This window comes from Cyanistes caeruleus, chromosome 8, assembly GCF_971803275.1.
Source record: "Cyanistes caeruleus chromosome 8, bCyaCae1.hap1.1, whole genome shotgun sequence".
Taxonomy (NCBI): Eukaryota; Metazoa; Chordata; class Aves; order Passeriformes; family Paridae; genus Cyanistes; species Cyanistes caeruleus.
Window position 1 is genome coordinate 15001393 of NC_141708.1, and position 18730 is coordinate 15020122.

Consider the following 18730-nt stretch of genomic DNA (forward strand, 5'->3'; position numbering starts at 1 on the left):
GACATTTGCCAGACGTGTGAACTCTCCTCCTCGCTGGTAGCTGTTATCTCTGCTCGATTCCCACTTTGATGTGCGTTCGCACTTACAAACGATCCCTCCCGGGACGGAGCGCCCATATAAGAGCGGCCGCGGCCCAGGGTCGCCCAGCCCCTCTCCGCCATGAATCGGACCGAGATCCCTTCGGCAGAGACCAAGCCCCACGGGGTCAGGCCCCACATCTGCTGTGCGCCCCCTCCCCGCGCCCCCACCTCTCTGGGCAGTCCCACGCTCCTGGTCAGAGCCAAGCCCCGACGGGGCAGCCCCGGGCCGGGCCGGGCCGCCGACAGCGAGCCCTGCGCGGAGGAGCGGAGCGGAGCGGATCCCCGGGACATCACCGACCCCTGCCCGTCGGAGCCAGGTGGGTGAGGAGGGAACAGGCACAGAGAAGAGGGGAGCGGGCTGGGCGCACGCCGCTACTCGGCCTTCCGCCTCTGCACCGGCCTGGCAGGGCTGAGGGGCGGCGGAGGCACTGCCCCGGCCGGGCGGGGGTCTCACCGCCGCTCCTCCTCCCCTGCAGCCCCCGACGGCGGCTGGCTCAGCGCAGACGAGTCCTCGGGCTACGAGAGCGAGAGCGCAGGAGGGGAGCGCGGCGGGGGCCGCGGGCGGCAGCGGCGGGCGCGCACCGCCTTCACCTCGGAGCAGGTCTGCCGCCTGGAGAAAACCTTCCAGCGCCACAAGTACCTGGGCGCCACGGAGAGGAGGAAGCTGGCGGCTGCCTTGCAGCTCTCGGAGATCCAGGTTAGTCCCGCGGGAAGCGGATCCTTCCCGGCCCCGTTTGGCAGGAGCAGCCAGGGTCGGAGGTTCCGCACCTGTCTTTCCTACGGTGAACAGACTCTTTAGTCTCGTAGGGGATGTGGGATCCCTCGGGGATTAATGAGTTACCACTCAGGGAAATTTGCGGCACTTTCTATCGCGAAGCTATCAAGGGTTTTTTATTTCTTAGTGAGATAAACTATCCTGCATATAGGGTGATCTGGGTGTAGACCTCGCAGAGCTCATATATGCTCTTAAAGACTCTGATTATTGTAAAATCCCCGAACACACCTACTATTCCCTCTACACCCCTCAGGTCCTCTGCCTTCTGCTAAGTAGGGCAAAAGAACCAGTCCAGCTGTGCCAATTCCATCTGAAGCGAAATGGCCAAAGCAGCTGAGATACGGCTGTTCACAGTTTGCACTTTATCTTTAGGCAAAGTCTCTGATTTGTCTCCTTCATTCCCCGCTTCTTCTTTTGTTGCTTAGATTAAGACCTGGTTTCAGAACCGGAGGATGAAACTGAAGAGACAGATACAGGACCACCAGCACAGCCTCGTGTCCCCTGTTCCAGTCCTCAGCTACGGCGCGGGGACCTCACCAGCTCTGTTTCAGGATGGTCTCCACTACCCCTTTGCTGCCCAGCACCAGAGACTCCTGCCTTTTACCCCGATGCCTGCTGTGCAGTTCAGCTTCTCCTTTCCCAGATATGACGCACCACAAAGCACCTACCACTTTATGGCAAATGAACTGCCCTACTACCATCAACACCTTCTTCCTCATCCTTCTTTCCATCCAGTTATGCAGAACAAAATGGACAGGCAATGCCACCCTGTATATGCATTATAGTGAAAAAAACAGTGTTTTATGCTCTAATGCAATTCATGCTCAGAATCTGTTGACCGATTTGGAAGAATATCTTTATTATTTAAAGTTAAATGTGGCCATTAATAATTTTATATTTGATAATTAATATTAAAATATTAATAAATCTAGTCTTAAAATGTGTTATGTTAATGGTTTTCACTGCCTCCCCCCAGTTTTTTCATAAACGTGTATACATATATATATATATAAAATATCAACAGTTATATGTGTATATGTGATAACATATGTATATGTTATCAACTCTATAAAAGGCTGCACTTATGCAATGCAAACTTCTGTGGTCACCTGTCCCCCCGTAGTGTATTTAATAGGCAGATACATTTTGTCTGACTTTCCTACCCTCCCACCGAGATTGTCTGTCTGTTGTTGAGCGTTTGGTAGCCTGGACAGAGGTGGCTGCATTCGGTTGCCCTGTGCTGTGCTTTGAGCTAAGTACATCCTCCAGAGGAAAGATAAGCTGTCAGTGAGTTTCTCTTCTGGATATAAATCAATAAATCTCATCTTCCATGTGAAAGCTGTAGAGATAATATTTATTAAGTCAGCATGCATTTAAACAGGAATTAACGGATCAGACCTTCATTATGGAATTTGAAAATTTACAATAACCAAAACAAATGCTAGGCAAAAAATTTTTTGGCATAATTGTTTCTGGTATTGTAATCTGAAAATCTGGCTTTTCTTTCGCCACTAGAAAACAATTATAATTGCGTACTTTGATCTATTCCCTTTAAACATGTAAAGTTTTGTTGTAGTAATCCTGAACAGTGTTAGGTTTTTTTAATTCCTCCTGGGATTGGCGTTCACTCCTAAATGCACTTAGTTAATGCTTATTTGTTAGTCTAGATTTTAATGGTTTCGTTAATTCACCTTTAAGGCCTTCTAAATACATTATCTGATTATTGCATTGTAGTCTGAATTTCCACCCTCCACCCTCTAATTCAGTGAGTCATCAAGAGTTTCGATGTAATAGCCTAAGGGCTCCTCACTTATAAAAAAATACCAGGAAGGTGTAAAGGGAATTTTCTTTAGAGTGTGCTCAAAGTGACCTAGAAAAGCACAGGATGTGGCTGCGGCTGCCTGGCAGTGTCAGGGATCAATGCTGCTCTGGTGGAGCACAGAGAAGGGGTGTGCTGCGGGAAATTCCTGCGGGTGTGTCCCAACTTCCCCTCCTCCCTGTTTCTACCAAACGGGACGGAGGGGGGAGCTGGGGGGAGGGTACCCGGACATGGAGGGAGAAGAGGGGAAAAGGAACAAAATCCATGGCACAAAGCTGTAGCAGGCCCCTTTTCTTGCCTTGTGAGCAGAGGAAGGGAGGGCTTGGGTTTTTTTCTTGGTGGTGATGGTGGTTTTTTATTTTGTTTTGTGTGAATTTTCACTCTCTTTACAACTGCAGAGTAGCCCAACCATCACCTAGCAAGCAAATTAGAGTGGTCTGGATTGGGGAAGGAGATGTAATCACACCTGGTGCAGCTGCTTCATCCTGATGGAAGGTCTTCTGGTTTCCCATTGTCTAAAGGCTTGGCTTTCCCACTTCCCATACAACTGGCTTTGTGACTCTTAGGAACAGCCCTAAGTGTTCCTAAGATCAAGCCCATAATAATTCTGCAGTTTAAAAATTAGGGAGGCTATCAAGTTACAGCTGCAACTTTTGGAAGTAAAAAGCAGAATATTTTCTTTTTGAATGTCCCATGAGACTTGAGTTGGTGAAAAATTCATTTTCATGAGCAGATTTAAATTTAAATTAAAATATGCTGGACATTGGCATGAACGTATATGCTTGCCAGTTAATTCCTTAGCTTTATCTATCTTTTAGTGCATAAATGCAACATGTCCATCAAAAAACAGGTGAGATCATTTGAATAATGGTACAGAGGATACACAAAAGGGAATACTGGGCATCATGCTCAGTTTTGTTTATAGCGTTTTTACCTTTAATAACATTTTGATTTAAATGCGCTTGGCTGTAGCTTACAAATCCTTCCTTAAAACCCCCCACTCAGGTAGAATGGACAAAGTTTTTGACAGCATTACCTATAAAGTAACATAGTTACTACACAAATTTCAGTGTAAACAGTACTCTACTTCTTTAGTGGAGATCTCCACACGATTAGAGGTTATTTTCTGAAAACTTTTAGATAAGAAAATTTATATAGAAATTTCCACACAACACGGTAAAGACTGTCAGACTAAAGAGAGGTTTCATGTCCTTCACTTCCACTCTCAGTATAACTTCTCAAATATGGGTAAATTATTTTCTCCTCTAATCAAACTTTTTTATGTTAAAGAAAATAATCCCAAGAATATTTAATATAACAAAATAAGTTAAATAGTTAGTCTTAAAAAGTTTGGTACTTTTTTTTAGGATTACACATAACCGTTTTGATTTTTAACACGAAGGAAGATCTTGTTGGAACCTCAGTGTTTTATGAATTCAGTGGTTAGAGTCACTGCTGGAAGCACAGAAGAGTAACAAGATAATCCTGGCCCGGGAGGCAATAGTAAAGCTGGACTTGGCAAAACTGGCTGAAGAGACTGAGCTGGAACAGAAGGTAACAAGGCAGGGTTTGGCACAGCTGGGTGAAGGGAAACAGCAGCGGTAGCAGAGACATTGACATCCACCCCATGAGGATAGCTGGATGTGGCCGTGTCTGAGTAATGATAGGGCAGAAACAAGCCCGAGAAAAGAGCTTCGATCCTGGCATCTTGAGTCTGGCGTTTGAACTTCATACGACGATTCTGAAACCATGTTTTTATCTGAGGACAAGAAAAAAGAGTCAAGAACCAAACCCTTTATCTCTTTTCAATATAGTAATACACCCTGAAGATAGACTTATTGTCAAAGTGACAAAATGCATTGACAGTAAAAGAGTGGGGCTAATAACGTTGCTCTGTATTTAATGCAGAGTAATTGTCTTGGCGTGATGAGGAGCAAAAGTGAGAACACACCACGATGCATGGCAAGCCAGTGCTCAGAAACGGGCCAGGGCTGTAACACAAGGCTTCTTCAGGGGGGCTAAAAGGGCCGGGTGGAGGTAGTTCTGTACAGAAATCCTGCGATGCACCTGCCAAACAGGTACATAGCTGTAATAAAGAATTAGCCTGAAAATGAGGTTCTGGAGACTGCAGAAGTACTTTTATTCCCGTTGAAGTTTCAGCTTTTGAACTTGCATGCACCATTTTCCATTTGCACCTTGTCCCTGGGGCTCTCGGGGCTGCGGGGGCCCGGCAGGGCTGGCAGTTCTCTCAAGCGCGCTTTGCTGCCAGCGGCCCGGGCCCGCACCTGCCGGAGCTGTCACCGTCCCTGTCCCTGTCACCGTCCCTGTCACTGTCCCTGTCACCGTCCCTGTCCCTGTCCCTGCCGCGTCCCCCGGTGACAGAGAGGTGCCTCCCATCCCCGCGGGGCCCGTGTCCCGCTCGGGGGAGGGCCAGGCCAAGCTCACCTGGCTCTGGGAGAGGTTCAGCACGGCGGCCAAGCGCCGTTTCTCCCCGGCTCCGATGTAGCGCTGCTCGCGGAAGCTGCGCTCCAGCTCCTGCAGCTGCGCTGCCGAGAACTTGGTGCGGGACCGCCCGGGCGCGGCCCCCGCCGCCCCCGCTCCGTGCCCGGGGCTGCGGAGCTCCGGCTCCCGGGGCAGCTCTGCGGGGACACATGGGGACGTCTGAAGTGGGGACCCTGCGGGGGACCCTTCCCTCGGCGGGCCCCGGGCCCCGCGGGCGGTGACACGGGGGTGGCCGCGCCCCGCCCGCGGTGACCGAAAGCGTGCGGGGGGACCCAGAGGGCACGGCCGGGACTCACCGGGCAGCTCCCTGGCTCCGCCGAGGCTGCTCTGGGCCAGCCACTCCACCGAGAAGGGTCCCTTCTCCATGTCCCCAGCCCTGCCGGCCCTCACTGGAGCCGCCCCGGCCGCCGGGGCAAACATTTAAAGCGCCTTCCCCGGCGGGGTTTGAAAAGTCCCAAAGCATCAAATGAGGCCCGGGACAAAGGACCTCATTGAGAGGCGCTTTAATCTCCCCTTTCGGGTGATTGTTACATCCGCCTAATCTCCGAGAGCAGTGGTTTGCAGAACTCCAGGCTGCCTGACCTGGCGCCGAGTTCAGCGCGGCCCCGTCTCACCACGCAGGTGCCGGGAGCTGCAGCACGGCCTGGGCTTCCCCGCGCTGCCAGAGCCCCCTCCGCCCCCGGGCTTTCCAATCTTTATCTCCTGCTATGAAGGACGAGGATTCAGAACGGACTGATAGCAAAGAAGGACAGGGAGAAGCCTCTTTTATGAGTCTTATACCCAAATTTTGAGCCCTTCTTGCCTGTTTGATGCAAGGCTTGAAAGAGTTCCCTTGCGTTTCTATCAGCAGAGAAAGTAGGGACGTGAGGTAGGAACAAGTAAGTCGTCCTCGTCAGATAGAAATCTTGAAGAAACACTTATACATATCTTATCAATATTCCTGTGAGGAACTCCGTGCTCTTTACTAAGTCTGGGTGGATAGAGGTTGTTTGAGCTTGGAGTTCTTTGGAAAGCACAGGGTTAAATATTTTTGGTGCTGTCCATGAGGCAGAGTGCTGCAGTCAGGACTCTTCTTCCTCTCAAGTCTTAGGTACACTCGTTGACTTCGGTTTATGTAGTATCAGAGATTTTAAGAAGTCTTCAGGGAGAGAGTGGTTGAAAGTAGACGACAGCGGTGTTTGTGTAGCAACCTGTGAGGTCATTTTCAGAAAACAGGCTGGGAAGTTTTGAATAATTGGAGTTCGTGCTTATGAATTTATTTAAGAACAAGATTAAGAAATGAGCAGTTATGTGTCAGGATATTGGACAGGATAGGAAACACTGAGGAAAATTACTAGTTTGCTTGAATTTGCTGTTCATGTCTTAAAGCGTTGTCTCCTTTCCTTGCATCCCAAGAAAGAAATGTGTGCATTTCAAAGTAAACAGTTCTGATGTTCTTATGAGGTAGATCAAAGAAGAGGAGTGTAAACTCTGTTCAGAGGCAGTCTGTTCAAGGATGATTCAGATAAGGGTGAGAAAAGAACCACTTTTACGGTCTGAAGTGGGCCTGGGATGGCACAGTCCTTATCCTCTGCAAACACAGGCTAACACATTTACAGGTTGTTTCAGTAAACAGCCACCGCTGCTTGAGTTTATATAGTCAGAGATAATGAAGCAGCTTCCACGCGGAGAGGAACATGTTTGAGACAATGTGCTAATTCTTAAACTTCAAAGAAATTCATGTCACCTTTTATGAAGGGTGATGTGTTTATGGTGAGATGGTACAAGTAAGATAATGCTACATTTGCAGCTTTCTCTCTCCGTAGGTTTTCTATATTTCTCAGGTAGGATTATTATTTTCTCCCATTAAGTGCAATGTAATTTTGTTAACTATGCTGAATCCTGACACACGGAAGAAATTTTTACGTTCTGACTTTGGATGTTCTTCATACATTCACCTGCTTTTATAAAGTCCTTTGTTCTTCTTGTAGTAAAAAGAAGAAAAAACAAACTCTTGAATATCTACCTGACCAGGTTTTTTGTTTGTTTGTTTTTTTAATAAACATGACATTTCTAGTAGGTGACTACATACGTTTGGAGGTAAAGCAATGACTTGGCCGACCTGACACTTCTGTTTTAAAGAAAATTTCTTCTAAGCTAACAGAGACAATGGTAGCATTGTCTTCATGTGCTTCTGGTTCCACCCACAGCAATTTGCAGGTCTTAAAAGCAATTAAGATGCAAGTTGAAAGTTACAGGTTTTCGTCTAAGTAAGAAACAATCCAAACCCACCACCACCCCCCGCCCTGAATTTCCGTAAAGTTATAGCAAAAATTAGTGGGAAATGATTCAGTGTTCAGGGCGATTTGTCTGGAATGGACCATTCCAAATAATGGACCATTAATTTTTAGTTAGCCTGTTTCCTAGTCCAATAACCTTTGAAATTAATCCTAGAGAAAGTAAAATTTGTCTGGAAAAATGAGTAAGCAGTAGACAGTTTCTGAAGTGAATCATTGTAATTTTAGCGTTACAGGTAATATCTAACCAGAATGATTAGCAAAATAGGATTCCTTTGTTGTATTAATGTTTGTAGTTGTTGATTATTATTGTGCTTATTTTAATAGATGAACCAATATCTTGAAACAACGAAATTTCTGTCACTACGATGGCAGTTTTTAAATTTGTATTTTAGTGTTAATGAAACTTGTTGGTTTGTGAGTATTTTGGTTCTTTATTCTGCGATCATGGATCGTGTTATTGTCTGACTATATTGGAATAATCGATTCCACAATTTCAGGAGAAAAGCCCTAATTTCAAAAGACACAGGAAGCTAATACAATATTTTATTTACCTCTAAGGAAAGCAGTTTTCCAGACTATGGTTTAGCTTGTGAGGTTTCCTTCCTACTTTTTTCATGCAGAAAACCATGTACAGACATACAGTGAAAAGTTACTCTGCTGGGTGCTTTAGACACTGGCTCTTTTATTATAAACAGAAGTAAATGATTAAATGACTAAACTTTCCTGTGCTTGTATGTGACTGCACAAAAATAGATGTATGGTGTCCTATTATGTTAGAAAATAAAGATGTATTTTATTTTGTTTTTAATGGGTTTTGGCCTTGTTAGTGTGATTATTTTCCCCTCTAAGATCTTTCTGTTATGTTTCCTTTGGTTGATATTTAAACTTTAGAGACTTCGGGTATTGTGGTGTGTGATTGATTGATTTTGGGGAGGCAGCGTCTTAATTAGCAGCAAATTTTGGTTTTGCCAATTGTCATTTGACCTGCAAGGTTAGAACTAAACAGGAAGCTCAACAAAGCTAGAAGTATCAGTGGCTATGAAGGTGGTAAACACCAGAAAAATATGCCTGAAATAATATTGTTTTTAAAATATGCTAACATTCATGCCGTTGAGTGTTATTGTGATGATTTACATAAGATACAGATCATGGCTTGAGGCAAAGCTCCCATTAAAGGGACTTTGATGGAGTGATTGGATCTCATAAGCGACCATCACATGAGAACAATTACAAGTCAAAGGTAATTGTCCTGTGTTTCTGGTTAGCAATTAACACTCGTCTGAACCTGTGATGACACATTTATCCCATTTTCCATTGATTATCAGCACTTTTTATGAACGTGGGGACTTCAAGATCTTTGAATGTAAATGGTAAGCTGTAATTAAGTATAGTGGAGGTGCAACTGACCCACATTGTACTGCGGTGATTTAATGTCAGCTTTTCTTGGCAGAGCCCTCAGTGAGAACATCTGGTGACACCTACAGGTGCGCTTTCTGTTGTCTATTTAAGCATCTTGAAATAACTTTACGATGTGTCTCATAGGTGTCAATGTTTTTGATCATTGTATCAGTGATCAAGATAATTTCCTGTAAAGCAACAATTATTCTTCTGGTGTTGGTTTGAGCATAGAAAATATTACTACACAAAAGATGTAGGATTTGTCAGTATGCTAGCAAAGAAGAACTCTGGAAACAGGTTATTCAGTTATTTTAACAATTATTAAGGACATTCATCAGATAAAAACGTTACAAACTAATTAATTAACTAATTAATTAATTTCTCTCTCATACAACGGACATGCCTATCTAAATGAAACCTGCTGAGTAGTACTACCAGCTCTGCTGTTGGAAGGAATTGATTCACTCCTCCTGCCTCCATCCTTCTGGCCGTGCTTTTCCCCATATGCTCTGAGTTTAGGTGACCCTCTGATCTATCAGGGAGTCCATTTAGGCTTCGAAGCCAGCAGGAAACGGCGGGGAAAGAAAAAAAAAAGAAAAGAAAATGGCTTTTTTTTTAACAATGTGGAGATACATCCACTCACTGAAAGATTGGACTAGCTCTTAACTTGCCATGCTTGAAGCATGGAAGGAAAGAGGAGGAACCAGGATCATTCATTCAGTAGTGATTAATTTGTTTTATATAAGTAAATGCAGGCGTCTCGACAGTCAGTGGGTCAGTATAATTCCTCACTTTCTCCAGAGAGAGAGACTAAGGTAGGACAAGGTGAGAACTGGATGGATGTGCAGATGGAGATGTAACTCACTAGTAAAGAAATACTGATTTTTGAATGCGACTTCTACTTTCAGGGCTTCCATTCTGCCATCGTTTCTAGCTGTTTGCCCTCTGCTCCAGCGGGGCTCCGGTGCTGCCGCAGCGCTGCTCCTGACACCTTCCATCCATCCCTCCATCCCTCCATCCCTCCATCCCTCCATCCCTCCATCCCTCCATCCCTCCATCCCTCCATCCCTCCATCCCTCCCTCCATCCCTCCATCCCTCCATCCCTCCGCCGGGCCGGGCTCGGTCACAGCGCCGGGCAGCGCCTCCCGCCGGGAAATGCCGCCCCTCCCTGGGTCGGGAAGGGCTTTTCTTCCTTGAATTATCCATATGATAATGGACATCATCCTCCCCCCTCGCTCCCTGTCAATGCAAAACAATTCTTAGTTTTTAGGAGAAAAATTTAAATGCTTAATCTTAACTTAACCCCCTCTACATATTATGCAGCATGAAAAGAATTAACAAAAAGAAGCGGGGAGATTTTGTTTAAAACCTTGACCTCTCCTGGAAAACTTGTTCCTGTTTGCTGTGTCACTAGCCTTCTTTCATTGTAAATTTTTTTTCTTTTATTTTTCCTTTCTTCACTTGATCTACTGCTTCTCTTACCTATAGCTGTGAGACCCTGGTCCTGCAGAATGGAGAAGGAGTATGGGGAAAAAAAAAGTTTATTGGACTGAAAATTCAGTCCACATTGTAAGGCATGTTTTATGATTAAGATGTAAGATTGAATAATGCCAGTATTCTTTTACTTTTAAGCCCATGGTTGTTTGTGTAATAGCTACAAAGATCACTCAGAAATAAAGAAACAAATCCACAGTGCGGATGCATATCAAAGTTAACTATCAACAATGGTAAAAGATACATTTTACTGACAGGAATAAGCATTGTAACCCCAAGTTCTGAAGGGGGTTGTATTATTAAAATGAATGGCTGAAATGAATGAATGAAAGGGAAGAGCTGGAGAAAAAAAGAAAAACCCTAAAGGCGCCAAATCCTTTCATCCTAGCAATAGATCTTGTCTTCCAATATACTCCATAAACATCGAGTCCTTCCGTCCCTTCATCTCTGCCTGTAAACCCTGGCTGCCCGCAGCTGCCTGTCCCCCTCTCCCTCGCTGCCGGGCGGGGGCAGCAGGGCCAGAGGACCGAAAGGCTCGGGGAGATGCTGAAATTCAGAGGAGGGAAAGGTTCGGGGAGATGCTGAAATTCAGCGGAGGGAAGGTTCGGGGAGATGCTGAAATTCAGCGGAGGGAAAGGCTCGGGGAGATGCTGAAATTCAGCGGAGGGAAGGCTCGGGGAGATGCTGAAATTCAGAGGAGGGAAAGGTTCGGGGAGATGCTGAAATTCAGCGGAGGGAAAGGCTCGGGGAGATGCTGAAATTCAGCGGGTCCTCTCTGGGGGCTGTGTGAAATCTGATTGTCTGCTCCTTCTATTGAGAGATGGAAGAATTAGAGCTCGTTAATTAAACTGATGTAACATTTGTTTACTAGAGCAAGAAACCCTCAGGTTAGCCCCAAGTTGAGTTATTTGAGGTTACATATCGAGTCAGGTTCTTTATTTTTTCCTTTCTCTATGCTCACATACTTGGTGTGTAAATTATCATAAATTTTATATTAATGTGTCATTTCTGTGACATATGAGAAACTAAGCTATAAGTGGGGGTTGTTTCTTGTTTAGTTATACTTGTGTTTGTTTTGTATGTCATTTTCCACATTTTCTGCAGTAATTCTGGGGGTTTCTTTTGACTTTAATGACTATTAATAGATTTATTTTTTATATATTAAAAAAACCCTTACAAGGTCTCTTTACCACAAGCTTTGATATGAAACCGGTGAATAAAGATATGGTTGTGGATGTAAGTTTTTTAATTACCTGTTCATTTTTGAAAAAAGTGATATGTAAATAGAATAGTCATTTGACACTATTACATTAGAGACAGATGAAAAGTAACTCCTAAAATATTCATTAATATTGAATAGTGTAGCATAACAACAACCACCGGGTAAAATGACTTTTAATTCACCTTGTTTTGCTCTTTCTGAGCTCGCAGCTTTATGACACTTGTTAGAAACTGTGATGCAATGTAACACAAACTTTTGATATATGACTGAAACATCAAATATTTATTTGACATGCATTATGTACAGTTACATTGTTTCATAAAACCAATATTTTCCCCCCAGAACTGATGTGACACATTGCTATTTAAAGTAATTGGACAAATACATAAAAATTGTGTTTAATGATTGTTTTTCTATTAAATAAAATGAGCAAAGAGAGGTTCTACTTCTACCTCCAAGACACCTGTGGATAAAAGAAAAGAAAATTAATATGTTTTTAATTTGATTTACCATTAACTGAGTTTTACAAGAGAAGACTTTGCAATCCCACACATGCATGCATCATGTAAAAGGTACTTAGAATCTGAAGGAACAGAATCCTGAGAATAATTGATATATTACAGACAACCCACTTGGGCAGCACTGGCATGACTGGGCTTTACCCAGGTGAGTGAGCATTACCTGGATTCTGGGGGGGCTGATCCCAGCACCTGTGAGACAGCGAGGAAGGGCAGAGTTCTGGGCATTTGTGTGGCTGCATCTCTGCTCTTTTCAATTGCACACTTATGGAATAAGGACCCACAGGAGCAACTTCTTAGCATGGTGTGTGTCTTACATTAGACCAAGTGATATATTTAATAATGTCATTGGAGACAAGCTTAAAACATTGCTCTTGTAATAAATCAGATTTTAAGAGGAAACCAACATTTAGATGTTAGATCACAGTAAATAGTGCCGGTATCTTTCTATGCAAGCTTTGAAGATTAATTGCGAGTTCCATAAATTTACCTTTCATTTCTTCTCCCGTCTGCTTTCTCCAAACATTTCTGCCGCTGCCTTCACGATGCTGCTTGAGATGAGTGGTGAAGTACCTCTGTTGCCCCATTTTCCCATGCCCTATACCTCTTTAGAAGCAATTCTCAAAGAAGTATATGCATAGGAAAAAGGAACAACGAGCCAGATCACGATCCACTCCACTTGCGGAGAGAGTAAACCTGGAATAGAAAAGCATATATTAGGGAGAATAAAAAATATTTGTATTCCTTACACAGTACCATTTCTTATGAACTGTAAGGCTGTTAAGAACTACTGCAGACTAAAACAGAGGTTGAAATATGGGATGACCAACATTAATGCATAGGATTCAACAGTACTTAGTATGTTAAAAGTTCACCAGTGCATATTTTTGAAATACATACAAGAAAGCGCAGAGTTCTCAGAAAAAATGAAGTGCAGCTCTGTAGACTTGACCTGAAAATTAATTACAAGTTAGTAACAATATCCCCTTCTCAGTATATTGCACTATTTTACAATATTTGACGCTTTTATATTTAAGACCTGAGAAAATACTTACTTGAATTACTGAACAAATGCAGGAGAGAAAAAAAGAAAAAGCCTATAAATTACAAAATACGGTAAAATCAGCACTATGAGCAACAGTAAGACTTACCTGCTTCGCTGTCTGATGCTTGAAGTGCAGTGACTTCGTTTTCATGAGAATTTATGCTTTGCTCAAGACCTTGAAGAAGTAGGAACTATACAGTGTTACTGTTTTCTTAAGTGATAATCGCTTTCCCCCTTGCCAAGGTATTTGCTGCACCTGCACATTGGGTACACAAAAAGTGCTGCTGAAAACATGGGAAGTATTGCTCATACGTTGGGGGAGTGCAACAGACAACAGAAGTGATAGGAATAATTAAAGTGATGTCTTGAAATGTGCGCTGAGAATGAGAATTTATCGTCTGTGTTTTCTTTCACATACATCAGTGGTGTTTGGAAAGTGCAAATCTGTGAGAGGACCTTTTGTTCTCAGGGCCTGTGCTGTGCTTTCAGTCTAACTCACCCCCCTTTTCCCCTGCACACTATTTTGAGAATCTCTATCAATGTCCTTCACTTGCAAATGCGACTTTACTGGGGAGATAGCAAGGTCTGTGTACAAGGCTTTCCTCTGCTTATCCAGGCACCAGCTCCGTGCTGGGTGCCAAGGCTGGGAAACATCTTTCACCATATTTAGTCCTATTTGCTAACAAATTCATTAACCATTTGCTTTCAAGTTGCTGTCTTTCTTTTAGGACATTTATTACACTATAAAACTGCATCTCATCTCCTAAGTAATCTGGTTTATGTATTAGAAGTCTGAAGTGATCAGCTAAAATTCTTTGAAGTGGTTCGAATTAATTCAGAGAACAGCAGTATCACAAGCAGTCAAAATACTAATTGTTACATGCTGTTGTTTATTCATAAGTTTGGACACTCCTGAAATTCACTCTATGTTCTTTCAGTGTCAGAAGACTTCAAAGTTTCTTTGATTTCCTAATTTTCTTTTTTTAACCTCGGGTTCAGTTTGTTCCTTTCTGTCATAAGAAACAGTCATTGCATTCTGATTTGTATACAGTACCTTGAATTTAAAAAAACCCTGTTTTTCAGTTTAGGATGAATGTTTCCCTAGATTTTTACAAAGATGAAATTGATTCTTTCAGCTTTTCTTCACGTTCTGTGCTTGTGAAGCCATCCCAGTAGCAACCTGAAGCAAGTAGTTAGTTTTGTGATTTTTAATATGTAATGCTTACTTCGATCCTGCTGGGCTTTCAATCAGACAGCTGTATCACCTGTAAAAAAAAAACCATGAATAAATATGCTGTTGTTAAACCAAACCAGAAAGTGTTCAGAGCTGTGAACACTTTCTGTGAACACATTTCAACAGCTTTTCATATAATAGCTGTGCCAGGGCAGTTGTCAGTTTTGGTTTTGCTGTGTGGTGTTCTGAGAGAGAGAGAGGGTTGTTTGTTTGGTTTTTGTTTGTTTTCCTGGGGGGCTGAACACAAAATTGCTGGGTTGGCAGCTGGAATATAGATGCTATTTAAGCTTTAGTCCTGGGCTCTAGGCAGGCCATCTAATGCCATGGGTGAAGCTCAGGTTAAGGGCTCTAGCCACAGAAAACCATAATGAAATCTGGTGTGGGGTCTGAGGGCTCTGATAAGGATCCTCACCAGGAGTAATAAAGTTGTTCCCTTGTGTGTGAAGGAGCAGTCTCTTGATTTTTGTGCTTTATATTTGCTGTTATTTATTTGTGGATTTGGAAAGTACCTGCTACAGCTGATTTGTAATGTATCTATCTTTCTTTAGGACTCAGTTAAAGCTGCTTTTGATTTGGATTGCAGAATCAAACCTTTATTAATCTGTGTTTTATTCAGAAATACAAACAGAGCAGGCAACTTTGAAATTTTAGAAAAAAAATTTAAAAGAACACACCAGTCAATCTTTTGCCTTTGATGTTGAATACAAAGTGGTGACCTAATCCTTTTTAACCTCCAGGTGTATTTTCTGAAATTTGCTCCATTCAGGCACTCCTCAGAAAGCCACAGAAAGTTGGTAGCCAGTGTAAAATAAATAGCCTGAAATTTTAATGGATTCAAAAATTGATGCTTCCAATATTTTATGTGTTGTATGTGTAATTTGATATTTAACAACCACTTCCTATAAAGACCATGACCAGAGAGGATAAAACAAAGTTTCTTACAAAGAAAAACAAAACCAACAACTCAGGCCACCCCCCCATCCCTCACCATCCCAGTGCACTTGTCATTAATTTACTGATTCCTGCTTTGGGGGAGAGACAGAGTTTGGCATTTTTAAACTGGTACTTAAAATCTAGTGGTTTAAGTAAAGAACATTTTTAATTGCCTGTAGCTGCCAACTTTTGAGCACTCTGTTTGAACAGCCCCTTTTGAATGTTAAAAGCTGTTCTAGACTGCTCCTCCAAATCACTTGGAACCTGTCCTTCCATGAAGGGTTGTTGCAGAGCAGATGCAGCCAGATGGGAAAACTGGGCTGTAACACAGAGATGTGAGTGAAAGCTCTAGATTTATCTTCCATCAGCTGCATGATTTATAATATTTGAATTGAGGATTTGAAAGAGAATAGGTTGGAATGCAGTTTGCTGGGCTTGTGTGGCAGCTTGGAAAAGTATGATTAGGCTGGAGGCACAGTTTTCAGGAAGTTGTAGTAGCAGTTTGAGAAGTCACTATTACAAGATACTGCTACTTATCAAATTAAGCTCAAATTTGTAGAATAGTATTTCTCAAAAAACTTTGGATATTGCAAAGTGAGGTCTTTTCTACTGAATTTCTCACACATTTTATATGTAGAAATGGGGCTTGTTAGATCTTCTACTGTAGCATCTGAATTAAAACTAGAAGACTCATAATTGCACAAAAGGAGGAAGATCAGAAATGGAATTACTGTTTGTGTATTGTGAATACAGACTGAAGAGAACTGTAAACTGTAAACAGCCTACACTGCAGGCTTTCAAAATGAAACATACACATGCACACTCTTGTATAAATGGTTATATATATATATATATATATATATAGTGGTTTCTTCTTACTTTTAAGTTTCTTTAGAGTCTTTTATTTTCTTTAGAGTTTATTTTCTTGGACCAATATACCTTTTCTAAACAACAACAGGATGATGATCATGCAATTTCAGACAGCTGACATGTAAGGGTGCTTGGTGTCCACAATGAATCTGATATTCTTGATGAGGGTATGGTTGGTGCATGTACATTACAGTGGTTATATGTATGAGTTCATTAGCTTTCTGTCTGTTAATTTTACTCTGTCATAGTGCTTATCATATGTGTTAAATGCACATTCTGAAAATAGCTTTAAAAACATTCTGAAGAATGGATGTTGCTATATTTCAAAAGGACTTTGGGTTGCAGTGGCCTGAATTTGGATTTTTCTCAGGACTAAGGCACAAGATCTTTGTGGTGTAGGGATATTTTTTTGCTTTCCAGGCCTTCCATACACAATCAGTCTCTTTTTATTCCCTATTGAGAAGGTGATTTGTACCTCTGCTTAACCAAGGATGACAACATTCATTGTTACTTTCTCAGATAAGAATCTTTTTCTTTTCACTCTACAAAAAGGTTTTGCTCATACATATGCAAAACTTTATTTGCTTTCTAGAATTCTTTTGTTAAAAATCACCTTTTGCCACAGTACCTATAAAAACTATCTTGATAGACAGGTTGCTGTGGAGCTGATCATATTGCTCATCGTGCTGACTAGTATGTCAGCACTAATTAGTGAGGCTCATTGTCTCATTGCTTTAACCCCCCCACCTCCCCATCTTTTGCTTTGTACTTCAGTGCACAGAGTAAAAATTATGTATTTTTTGTTCTGTGATGATTCAGGGCCTTTCTCTCTGAGTTTCATGATGCCCTGCTCTTAATGAAACTACAGCCCACATACCCTGTGTGATTCACCAAACAAAAATCAACACACAGCCTCTTGATAGGTGGCCAGGGAAGCTGAGGGGCTTTTCAGGCAAAACTGCTGAATTTAAAGTAGCCAGGTTATAAGTTTTTAATTTATTCTGTAATACAACACTTACCAGGACAAAGATATAATTAAATTGCTATTATTTGTAGCATTTGTGGTGAATGTTATAAAGGAAAGCATTGCTAAAAGACACTGACTATATAACATTTATATATAATGCTTTGGAAGTTTCATATAATAATGTTCTGCCCAAGTTCAGTTTATTTTGTGGATGGAAAGTGCTTCACTTTTGGTGCTTAAAGTCTTTGATGTTTAGCTTAAAAGTATGACCACTGCAAATTAATTTTGCAGGAAAATGTAGAGAATGCATAAAAACATCAGCATGTGTCCTTGCAAAAAATGCCCATTTGCACAAAATCCATCTATAGAGCATTACATAAGCAGAAGAGAATGAACATTCTTGTTTGCAAATGCCAAGATACAATTTTGTAATAAGATGAATTATTCTATTTTGTTTTATTTCTTTTTTTTTTTTTTTCTTTTAATTAAATTGTCTTAAAGTGAAGATGCATTAAATGAGAGCAGAGAGTTGAGGCATAAATTATAAAAAGTATGCTACTGTCAGGAATGGTAATGCTCAAAGCTGCTGGAAAGAAAGCTTGCATATTTTGTCTGAAAGAATGAAGCTAGCAAATATCTTAACTGCTAAAGGAACACAAGATACAGGAGTTGGCCTTCAAAAGTGTTTTTTCTGGGCTAAGCCATGTGAACAAAGTTGTTTTTTGCAAACTGCAGGAAGCAGCTTATGAAAATCAACTGGGAAAAACTGATATTCAGAGATCTGATTCACTGTTCACTGAAGTCAGCAAAAGATTGTCAGCAAAAACACTGGAACCTCAAAATCTTTGGGGTGTTTTTTTCTCCTTTTGTTCTGAGGGATATATGAAGGGCCGGTATTTTACACATCAAAGCTGAAACCCTGCTTAACTGTACAGATGCACCAGAATTCCAACATGACTAGCAGAATTATTTGTTTTTTAAATGAAGATATTTGATCTGATTATATTTAATTATATTATATTATTTATATTCCACTTGATATATGTTAACCCACACAAACATGTCTTAACCAACCTAAAAGATTTTCCTGTCCTTCCTGTCCTACCCAGCCTCTTGCTGTTCTTTTAAAGAAGAAAGGGCTCCTATTCTTTCCAATATTTGATTTGGGATCAATTTTTTTCTTCCCTGTGAGTGTGGCTTTCACTCTTTTTTTCTTCCCTTCAGGTACTGTTTAGCTCTGTGCTTGTGGGGTGATCCACTGGTGGAACTCGAACACACACCTCTCACTTTTGTAGAACAGAGCTGCCTTAAACTGCAGATCACTCTGGGCTGCCAAAAATGGTTTGAATTTTGCACATCAGGGCAGGCTGAATTTGAATAGTTTGTGTTGTGCCGATGCTGTCCCCTCTGTCCCTTGCAGGTGGTGTTTCTGAGCTAAAACGTGGTGCTCCATCACGCGTCTCTGAACTTCTCCATCTGGAGCGTGTGATAAAGGCTGCCAGGTGCTCTTGCACAAAGGTGTCTCCTCCAGGGTACCAGGGAGGAAACAAGCAGGACAGCTGGCAATTCCCTCCTGTCCTCTGCAGGACAAAC

At 42.1% G+C, this 18730-nt stretch overlaps 2 protein-coding genes and 3 long non-coding RNA genes across 6 annotated transcripts in view; 3 read left to right on the plus strand and 2 right to left on the minus strand.

The window, feature by feature from the left end:
• Positions 1-1789, plus strand: LOC111930927 (homeobox protein vent1-like). The gene is made up of 3 exons (XM_086899907.1): positions 1-397; positions 557-777; positions 1281-1789. Exons 1-3 carry the CDS (start codon positions 160-162, stop codon positions 1638-1640), a joined length of 819 nt encoding a protein of 272 aa, XP_086756033.1. The 5' UTR covers positions 1-159; the 3' UTR covers positions 1641-1789.
• A 399-nt stretch (positions 1790-2188) lies between these two features.
• Positions 2189-5624, minus strand: LOC111930926 (homeobox protein VENTX-like). Its single transcript, XM_086899908.1, has 2 exons — positions 5120-5624; positions 2189-4433 (listed from the first exon to the last, which is right to left on the minus strand). The coding sequence occupies exons 1-2, from the start codon at positions 5594-5596 to the stop codon at positions 4095-4097; spliced, it is 816 nt and encodes a 271-aa protein (XP_086756034.1). The 5' UTR covers positions 5597-5624; the 3' UTR covers positions 2189-4094.
• Positions 5625-8814: 3190 nt separating this feature from the next.
• LOC147651884 (uncharacterized) overlaps positions 8815-18730 on the plus strand; it is a 35531-nt gene continuing 25615 nt past the window's right edge. For both annotated transcript variants that reach the window (XR_015289729.1, XR_015289730.1), the window contains exon 1: positions 8815-8939. This is a non-coding gene — a long non-coding RNA (uncharacterized LOC147651884). The remainder of the gene's footprint in view (positions 8940-18730) is intronic.
• Positions 10286-13160, plus strand: LOC147651885 (uncharacterized). Its single transcript, XR_015289731.1, has 2 exons — positions 10286-10916; positions 11020-13160. It is a non-coding gene; the product is annotated as an uncharacterized LOC147651885 (long non-coding RNA).
• LOC111931214 (uncharacterized) lies at positions 11832-13468 on the minus strand. Its single transcript, XR_015289727.1, has 4 exons — positions 13240-13468; positions 12989-13040; positions 12579-12784; positions 11832-12033 (listed from the first exon to the last, which is right to left on the minus strand). It is a non-coding gene; the product is annotated as an uncharacterized LOC111931214 (long non-coding RNA).